The sequence below is a fragment of the Gymnodraco acuticeps genome, unplaced genomic scaffold, assembly GCF_902827175.1.
Source record: "Gymnodraco acuticeps unplaced genomic scaffold, fGymAcu1.1, whole genome shotgun sequence".
NCBI classification, from domain to species: domain Eukaryota; kingdom Metazoa; phylum Chordata; class Actinopteri; order Perciformes; family Bathydraconidae; genus Gymnodraco; species Gymnodraco acuticeps.
Window position 1 is genome coordinate 128,794 of NW_022990694.1, and position 10,174 is coordinate 138,967.

Below are 10,174 nucleotides of genomic sequence, written 5' to 3' on the forward strand. Positions count from 1 at the left end.
CTGGTGAGTACAATTCAGTTTTTATCTTGTATTTAAAAAAAGATTCTTAAAAATAAATTGTAAGAAAATGGCACCATGTAATTTCTGTGTGTTTCAATTAAAAGATAATCACAAACTGTTCATGAATATAAGCAGATTAATTAAAGGTATAGGAAGTGTCCACCAGTGTTACAAATTGGTTCAAAAACAGCAGCTTATTTTATTAAGTGTTGAATAATTAATATATTTTTTAACGTATTTTATTTTCCATGTATTATACTCAACTGGTAGCAGCAGTAATGTTTCGTATCATCACCCACATGGTGCTTTAGAAAAGATCATTCTTGAACATCTTTTACACCAAATATAATTTAAAAAAATGTGATTTCATAAAAAAAATTCCCACGGTGAGCTTAAAGAGTTCACAACCTGTTTATCGATTATCGTGACGTCTTTAAATGCAACATCCAGAAACAGATCTTTCTTTATTGATGTTTTATTGATATAGATGACGGTAACATGAAAACATCCAACATTTACTGAATGAAGCCAAACCAACATGAAGGTAAAATACATGAAGAGTGAATGAGCGAAAACATAGGTTGCCATGGTTATTAATTAATCTAAATCACGTTGTTTTTATTGTCCAATTTAGGGAATATTAATTCAACGGGTTTGGGTGGTTTTAACAATGAATGGCCTTTATCCGTTTTTGCACATTAGCTCTTCACATGTAACATGGGATATTAAATCTGCATTTTGTGTATGAATACTTCAGATTATATACATCTGAAATTCTCAAACCTTAACTGATTTTTTAAACAATATTCAGTATTTCTAGTGATTCATTGAGTACTTATTTGAAAAAATGCTTAACGTGATTCAACAGTTTTTGTAATACCTTCTATACAGTATAGCTACATTTAAAAAAAAAAAACGATTAAAAGTGATGCAGATAAACAATTAAAAGTCAAAAAATACACTTACACGTCAAAAAAAAATTACGATCACAGACACATTTTCAAAATTCAAGACAAACAATTTGATTATGGAATAAAGACACATCTAATGCTAATATGATTAATGATTGCATCCCTACAAACAATTCCAACCTGTGCACACGCGTTACAGCATAAAGGAGACGCTGCAGGAAGCTCAAAACACGACGGAGACCAGGGGACACTAAGAGTGACGCACACAGCTGGGAGACCAGGGGACACTAAAGAGTGACGCACACAGCTGGGAGACCAGGGGACACTAAGAGTGACGCACACAGCTGGGAGACCAGGGGACACTAAAGAGTGACGCACACAGCTGGGAGACCAGGGGACACTAAAGAGTGACGCACACAGCTGGGAGACCAGGGGACACTAAAGAGTGACGCACACAGCTGGGAGACCAGGGGACACTAAAGAGTGACGCACACAGCTGGGAGACCAGGGGACACTAAAGAGTGACGCACACAGCTGGGAGACCAGGGGACACTAAAGAGTGACGCACACAGCTGGGAGACCAGGGGACACTCCACGGTCCCTCAGATCCACCGCAGCCGGACTCCTATCCATTCCCACATCCACACTCTGCAGCTTTGGGGACAGAGCCTTCTCAGTGGCAGCTCCTCGGCTCTGGAAGTCCCTCCCCCAAGATCTCCGTGACTCTGAGTCCCTCACAGTCTTTCAGTCCCGCCTCAAAACACATCTTTTCAACTCTGTCTACCCATAAGCCCCCCCCCCCCCCTCTCAATCAACTTCCTCTTGACTGCCTTTTTATTTTTTACTTACTTGTTTGCCTGTCCTTGTTTGTCTACCCTCCCTCATACTGTAAAGCGTCTTTGAGTTGTGAAAAGCGCTATATAAATAAAATGCATTATTATTATTATTATTACTAAAGAGTGACGCACACAGCTGGGAGACCAGGGGACACTAAAGAGTGACGCACACAGCTGGGATGGAGCGCTTGGTGACGTTCAGGATGATAAAGCCGAACAACTGTCTCTGTTGTTGGAAACTTCCCTAAAATGTTTTATGGTCTTATTTTAACAATGTGATCACATGACTCCTTCTGATGTCACTGCAGATCTGCTGTAATCTGAAAGCTTAGATACAAGATATCTTGTTACGGTGGATATATGTATATGGATGATAGTGTTGAGGATTAAAGAGTAGATGAAGGAAGAGCAGCTAAAGTCTGTAATGCATTATTTACTTTTTCTAAAGTTAAGGCCAACTCAGTTTCTCTGTATTTGGTCATAGCTAGAATCTAAACACACAGATGTAGATAAAGGAAAGAGCAGCTAAAGTCTTTAATGCATTATTGCATTTTTTTCTAAAGTCACGGCACACACAAGCTTAGTTTTCTCTGTATTTGGACATAGCTAGAAGTCCTGCAAAACTACACACGACATGAAATGTTGAACCTTGTTCACCCCTCCCCCCGAATACAGGTAAAGATATTAAATCATTTAAAAATCATAGTGAAAATAATAAAAGTTAATGCTTTAAACGTAACTGAAAAAATACAACCTATTTACAACCCAAAAACATATAAAAACGAAAAGGCCTGGCTTCAAATCTAGTCGATTTTAAAAAAGCGCTATACTCTCGTCTCTTGAGAGTTGGGAATGTTTCTAAAGTCGTAGCATGTTTTTGGTTGTTTTGTCTTTATTTGTATTTGTTATTTTTTTCGTAAAAATAACAAGCATTTCTTGTGGGAATTACGCTTATATTACAGAAGCTAGGTTATACTGTACATTTACATATCATTGAAATTATGCCTTTGTCCAAAGCGACCTACAATAAGTGCAGTCAACAACCAAGATACAAACCATTGTTAATGCAATTGGATTAATAAGCAGCCATTCTATGTCAGTGGCAAGTCTTTTTTTATTATTACTTATTTACTTATTTGCATATTTAAGTCTTTGTACTGAAGTGACAGGATATTTCCGTCACAGTGCTTGCGTTGACGACCCTTCGTCAATAGAAAAGGCAAAGAAACTAAACTTCATCATGCGACAAAATGACTTCTTTACAAGGCTGTAATCGATCAGCTGTATCACTGTGTACCTCTTGACTGGATCAACATCACATGTCACTTATTGGACACTTTTACCGAAAGCAACTTACATACATCAATATACATCTATACTGTGGGCAAACCCTACAGGAGCCATTTGGGGTGAAGTGTCTTTCCCAGGGACACCACGACATGCAGACTGCAGTGGGACTCGAACCTACTCTCTCTATTCCACCTCCCACATGTCATTAGCAAAACAAGGCAAAAGACTGTGAGTTCTTGGGGACAGTGTGAAGACCAACTGCGGGATAGAGCGGCGCGTTGAACGTTGTTTTAAAGGTATGGAGGCGGGTCCGAATGTCGGAGGAAACCCTGTAGAAAGACAGATTGCCGGCCGGCCAATCCAGATACACCCCCACCCGACTGGAGCGTGAATGATGTGAAGTCACACTGACTTTCTCTCCATCGCCCGTAACAAAACAACCATCATTGGAGCAAAACAGACACCAGGACTTGTCGTTGCTTTCCAGTTTGCCATCATGCCCTTCCCTGCCAATGGATTTGTACGTTAATCCAACCATGAAGGGCTCCAACACCTCCATCTCCCAGTAGGAGCGCCCGTCGAGAGCTTGTTCACACAACACCTGTTGGCAGGTAACAAACCTTTCCTCATGATCGGGATGCGGCTGCTCGACTTCAACCCAGGTCACCTTTCTGTTCCCTTCAGAGAGAAGGAGGTTCTTGTGGACTGTGTTGGGGTCCAGAGTGAGCTCACAGGCATCTGAAGGTAAGAAAACACTTTACTTTGGTAGTGTAGATTGCAGAATAAGTACCTTACCTTCAGGACTATTTGCAATATATTACCGTGATCAGGACAATAACCAGATATCCAGGTTTTTCACAAATACTTACATTTCTTTAGTCCATCTATCATCCGGTGACTTCCACCATGTTCAAGACTGTAAAGAAACATTTGGGTTCAATCTTTCAGACAAAGAACAACCATTACACTGACACCTTGTTGCCTAGTTTTACTGTATATGACGCAGTTTTACTTGAATTTAGGGTAACCTTGAGTCGTTTTCCATACATCTCACTATTGTATTTGTAAAGGTATGCCACCATGATTCCTCTCTCAGTTCAGTAGAAAAGATATCTGGTGCTCTTACGGGAGTTTGCTGAGCTTGTATTGTGTATTTTCCTTCAGCTCAGACATCAGCTTCTCCCCAGAGTCTCCCAGATTGTTGTAGCTCAGGTCCAGCTCTATGAGATGGGAGGGGTTGGACTTCAGAGCTGAAGCCAGATCAGTGCAGCCTTTCTCTGTGACCTGACAACCTGACAAACTGAGAACACACAGGGTTTGGTTTGTTAGCATCCAGGTTTGATACTGGTCGGTTCACATTCCTTGCTATTAGTCCTGAAGTCAAATCTAATGGGAACAGGGTTCTATTCATTATACTGCCACGGGTTTGCCTTAACATGCATTTATTCCACGGCTTAGTTGAATACTCTATTCTGATTGGTCAATTTGGACATTTCAGAGGTTAACACTCGATAATGACCATTGCTAAGGACGCTATCGGTCCCTTGCAGACAAACGGACGCAGAAGGTATGAATTGTCCTTTAGACAGAAGGAAACATTAGAGCACATTTCTTTGTAAACTTCCAGGAAATACCTCAGCCTTTCGAGTCTGCAGCCTGCATTGGACAGTCCGTCACAGAGCAGCTTGACTCCTGAGACTTTCAGGTCATTGTTGCTCAGATCCAGATCTCTTAGAGGCGAGTAGGGGAACTTCAGACCAAAGGAAAGATGTTTCACCCATTCTTCAGTCACTTTGCAGTCTGCGAGGCTAGCGGTGGACAAAAGGGTTTCAATAATGCAAGAAAAGTTGCTACTTTGTGAAGGAATACGTAAAAAAAAATAGATAAACTTACATGGCCTTCCTGCTGATCCTCACTGCTGGTATCAGCCTCCTCCTGCCTTCGTCTGATGTGTTGAAGCTTTTCAATTCTAACAAATCCAGCTGGTCTTTTGATACCTGCAGCATGTAGGCCAGCGCAGAGCAGTACAGAGGAGTCAGCTCTGTTTTTGAACGATCGGACTTCTTGAGATATTCCTGAATCTCATCTTTGACTTTATTGTCTCTCATCTCGACCATGCTCTGGAAGAGGTTGATGCAACTCTCCGGAGAAAGGGCCTTTCTTCTGAGGGCTTTAAGATGCGTCAAGATCTTCTTGTCGGTATCTTGGCTCAGGTCTGGCGATGTCAGGAGACCCTCGAGGACTCTGCGGTTTGGTTCTACCAGAAGGCCAAGGAGGAATCTCAGGAAGAAGTCCAGCTGGCCGTTCTGCTCCTCCAATACTTTGTCGACTGTCATCTTCATAAGATCGTATAAGGTATGTTGTTGGTCCTTCCAGTCGAGGAAGTTGCCCAGTTCTTTTGTATTCTTGCTTATGAAACATTCATAAACAAAAAAGGCTGCGAAGAACTCCTGAATGGTCAGGTGCACAAAGAAGAAGACCTTTTTCTGGGAAATGACATCTTCTTCCCGAAGAACCGTGGAGCAAAATCCAGAGTAGATGGTCGCCTCTTGTAGGTCAATGCCACAGTCTTTAAGGTCTTCGTCATAGAAGATGATGTTGTTATTCTGCAGCTGAACGAATGCAAGTTTGCCGAGTTTCAGAAGAAATTCCTTCTGTGTCTTCAGAAGTCTCTCTTTGTTTCTCTCTGTCTTCTTGTCATACTTTCTGCTGCTGCGTTTTGTTTGGGCAAGCAGGTAGTGCGCCATCATCTCTGTCAGGGTTTGCGGAGTTTGTGCTTTCTCGTCTCCCGCAAAGATCTCCTTGAATAATATGCCAGAAATCCAGCAGAAGATGGGGATCTGGCACATGATGTCGAGAGTCTGCGAAGAGCGGATGTGCGAAATGATCTTTTCAGGAAGGTTCACGTCATCTCTAAATCTCCTCCTGAAGTATTCCTCTTTCTGCGAGTCATTGAAACCTCTTATCTCCGTCACCATACTGACATACTTTGCAGGGATCTGATTGGCTGCTGCTGGACGGGATGTTATCCAGAGGTTCGCATTGGGAAGGAGGTTTCCCTGAATGAGGCTTGCTAGGAGATTACCAACAGATGTTTCTTCAGTGACCGATTTAACCGGCTTGTTCTCAAAGTCCAGTTTAATTCTGCTTTCATCCAGGCCATCCAGGATCACTAAAACCTTGGCTTTGTCTAAAACCTCTGACTCTTTCAAATGTTGAAGTGCAGGGTTAATATCAGTCAGAAGCTTGAGCAAGCTTTTGTTACCTCTAATCAAATTCAGCTCTCGGAAAGCAAGACTGAAAACAAACTCAAAGTCCTGGTTTGCTTTTCCCTCGGCCCAGTCAAGAATGAACTTCTGCACAGAGAACGATTTTCCAATCCTTGCGACGCCCTTCGTCAGGACTATTCTGCGGGTCGTGTCTTGGGGAAGAACATGTCTAAAGATGTCATTGAGATGGACTGTATTTACAGAAGACGGTTGTCTTTGTCGTCTGAACGAATGTTCTTCATGTGGCCCTTCACTCTCTCCGGTGCTGATGATGAGTTCAGTGTAGATGCTGTCCAGGGAGCTCTCTTGGTCGCCGTTACCTTCAGATGTCTTCGCAAATTTCCTCAGCATTTCATTTCTATGATTAGTCTGTATTTTTAAAAGATGGCTGCCCCCTGTAACAGTAAGATAAATGTGCAATTCCAGTACCGATGTTGACATATTAATCTAAGTAGGGCTGCACGGTTAAGGACAAAATGCTAACAACAATTGATTCGACCAATATTGAGATTACCAGTAATTGTCAGGATTATTCATTGATTTTAGTGACAGAATATTTTAATTGCACTTTCACATTTCTATATATACAGAGCACTGCTTTCAGTTTCACATTGCGCTAGGATCTTGATTTTTTTTATACATTTAACTTGTTTGTTTAACTTGATATGCAGCTGCGTTGTCTCTGAGTAAACCAAAGTATTATATTCAGAATCAGAATACCTTTATTAGTCCCACAGGCAGGGGATTGTGTTCCAGGAAGCCAAAATCCTATTTGTGATTAGTTGCGATATAGTATTTTTTCATACATAAGTATTCAAACTTACCAGGGTCTTCCTCAGCTTCTCTCTGTGGTTCAAGATCTTTTTTAGGTTTCTTTCTAACTGGCTCCTCGGTTAGCTCGCTGTAGGGTGAAAGTGTAGTATCAGATACGGCGAGGATGTGTTCAGAATCAAAACAAAAGCATATTTTGAATGCAGCTCTAGTGCAGTGACCAATTAAACAAAAGAAGACATGGTGTGATCAGATGAGTCAAACTGAACAGAAATAACATACAGAGGCTAGCCGACTATAAGTCATTAAAATGGCTAAGTCACCTGTCAGCCATTTTAATTGATATTGCACAATATTTGAATTACCTTTTTTTCACATTAAAGCTTAACGGCTGGCCCATGGATCGATAACTCAAAGCATCACTTGGAGCGGCTGACTCGCTCGACAGTGAACTAAAGAAAGAGAGAAAATCTTGAACTTGTTATACACATTGCTGAATGTAAATGTATTTATGAATATTCAACAACATGTAGGATTACCGTTTGAGCCCTTTACTAAAGTATATCATCTTGTCTTTGGATCGATCACTGGCCGAGATACTTGGAGCTGTGGACTCATCTTCATTCATCTGTGAACTAATGAGAGAAGAAATACTCAAAATAGTCTAAAAATAAATAACTAAAGGCCCTCTACGTCTGCAGGAACATTCTCCCTGAACTAGGAATCTTTGAAGGAACTCGTTATGTTTTGGACAAGGGTCTAAATTAATTTCATGGTACAATATTTTACCCTGTGACAGTCAAGGGGTAAAACTTTCCGGCTGGTCACTTTGGGATTGGGTTTGCCGTGCAGAACATTTTGTATTGGTTAATACTCACTTTATTAAGTTGTAATAATGTTTTCAGACGAGAAAGAAAGCTTTAAGATTCCCAATATGTGGGCAATTTATCCAAAATATCCCTTTTAGGAAATGTCTTTAGACTTTCAGAAAGTTGCTTGCAAGGTACTATAAAACTGTATCTGTAATGGTAGTTGCACGCAGAAAATACATAAAACCGCCCTCGCATTGCCAGAACAATTACCAACATCTTAATAGGTCTGAAGACTGAGACACAAATAATCTTATAGTTCATTTAATAATAAAGTCCCTTTTAAAGCTGAAACCACGTTTAAGAGTCTACAGCCATGTTACTGTATGATGTTATAAAGTATTGTGATTATACATAAACAAACATGTGGAGGAGTTGAAGTGATTAAAATACATAGGCCTGCTGTGTTATCTGTGATAGGGTAGCACATTACCTTTGCTCACTGCTGATTGGCTGATCAGAGATGGAACTCTTCCTTGTTTTTCTCTTCTCTGACATTTCTGCAGCTGAAAAACAAATACAGGAAGCCAAAAAATAACGTTATTAACGGTCAAATCTCAGGATAATATCACTTTTCCCTCCTGTTTACGTTAATTGTGGCTAATTTACGGTGCGTTGCAACAACAGTCATTGATCATCAAGGACGGTCTGCAACAGTCTGATTTCTACGTGACATTAACGTGGCTTTTCTACAAAACAACTTCAAGTAAATGCATTAAAGCCACATAAGAGCGAGATATTACAATACAGGTGCTTAGAAATATCTATGGTTAGATGTACTTTTTTATTACAGCTATGGTTTCAAAAAGTATATTTTAACATGTAAAAAGTCCCAACTATAGTATATTGATTTAACATTTGAATGTAGGAAACCATTGCATCATAATATACCACATGATAATACTAAAATATAATGCAAATTTGACATTGCAACTTGCAAAATTAGCCAATCGTGTTTTTTTAATATACTTTTATTATTTCCTGTAAAACTACATATTTTAATATAATCAAAATAACATGTAAATATTGGCTATAATACGTTAATTATAGGGGAAATGCGTTTGAAATAACATTGTTTATGTCGTCTGACTCTGGACTAACTTCACAGTACAGTTTACCCCTTTTGTTTACCTTTTCTTTGTTTCCGGAAATGACCGCAAACATATGCCAAACCTCGAGATCAAAAAGAGGAATTATGTACAAAGTCCTCAAATAATAAAAACATCGCGTTTACTACGAGAGACTTTACAAATAACATAGTTTGTGGTCGAAAAGTCTGTTGAAACATGGGCGCCACCCTTATCTGTGCAACCGTTTTTAACAGCTGCGCCATTACAGAAACATGTCGTCTTCACGCACACACCAAAACCTAAACACGCACAAATGGCACACAGCGATCATTGCAGCAAATACTTAAAGTAGCCTGATAAAAACTGAACCCCCAGCTGTGGTGTCCTTGTTGCTATTGTTCCCAAAAGACAGTTTGGAAATCCTCCTCAGATATTAACGTTCGGTTTCCTTCAAAATAAACTCCCATAATAACCCCCCCACCCCCCCCCCCCCCCCCCCCCCCCCCCCCAACTGATGGGATAGAGCAGAATGGATGGTGTCAGTTATTACTCTCACACTCTAAAGTATTATTATAATGGCTGTATTTCAGTTTAAAGCCCTGTGATCCTGCTGAACTTGAATGCACCTTTTGGGCAGAATAATCATAACAAGTAGTCAGAGGTGGAAGAGTTTTAAACTAACACAGGGTCCTTGAATGCACCGTGGACTGTAAACAAGACTAGTGTTAGACGCTTTAGATTAGATTTAAGCATGTACTCTTGCACATAATAGATTTTTATTTAAACGTCTTTACCTTCCTATATTTGTTTAGCTATATATTTCTATCTGTATGTCCTTTACATTTATCCCCTTTATTGCTTAGTTTGAATCGGAGCTGGAGTTTAAGTCCTTGATCAAACAGAGCAGATGTTTCACAGGTGTTTTATGGGTCATTCCAGAATTGGAGGACAGTTTAGACATCAACACTTTTGAAAAATGAACCTTTTATTTTATTATGTATTTAGGAAAAACAGATAATAAACCATCAAAAAAAGTGATGTATTTGTTATGTGTTGTGTGCCCTGCTTTGTGCAACCCTGTTACAAATACTCCTTAAGCAGAAACAAGTATTTTCAAAAATATTCTTCAATACAATTCTTTAGTATTAAGTAAAGAAA

The 10,174-nt window shown here is 40.0% G+C and overlaps 1 protein-coding gene across 2 annotated transcripts; it reads right to left on the reverse strand.

Moving 5' to 3' along the window:
• Positions 1 to 2,266: 2,266 nt before the first annotated feature.
• LOC117555672 (NACHT, LRR and PYD domains-containing protein 5-like) lies at positions 2,267 to 9,424 on the reverse strand. Of its 2 annotated transcripts, none has more exons than XM_034230620.1 (10): positions 9,387 to 9,424; positions 8,380 to 8,452; positions 7,617 to 7,712; positions 7,443 to 7,529; positions 7,131 to 7,207; positions 4,931 to 6,701; positions 4,672 to 4,845; positions 4,164 to 4,337; positions 3,907 to 3,953; positions 2,267 to 3,775 (listed from the first exon to the last, which is right to left on the reverse strand). In XM_034230620.1, the coding sequence occupies exons 2-10, from the start codon at positions 8,442 to 8,444 to the stop codon at positions 3,243 to 3,245; spliced, it is 3,024 nt and encodes a 1,007-aa protein (XP_034086511.1). In that variant the 5' UTR covers positions 8,445 to 8,452; positions 9,387 to 9,424; the 3' UTR covers positions 2,267 to 3,242. The 2 variants fall into 2 exon arrangements, with proteins under 2 accessions (XP_034086511.1, XP_034086510.1); XM_034230619.1 differs by lacking the exon at positions 9,387 to 9,424 and adding an exon at positions 9,078 to 9,380.
• Positions 9,425 to 10,174: the final 750 nt, after the last annotated feature.

Coding starts and splice junctions, on each gene's coding strand:
- LOC117555672 (XM_034230620.1), bottom strand. CDS start 8,444: ATGTCAGAGAAGAGAAAAACAAGGAAGAGTTCCATCTCTGATCAGCCA. Junction 7,713..8,379: donor CCAATCAGCAGTGAGCAAAG/GTAATGTGCTAC, acceptor TTCTCTCATTAG/TTCACAGATGAATGAAGATG. Junction 6,702..7,130: donor AGAAGCTGAGGAAGACCCTG/GTAAGTTTGAAT, acceptor TTACTGTTACAG/GGGGCAGCCATCTTTTAAAA.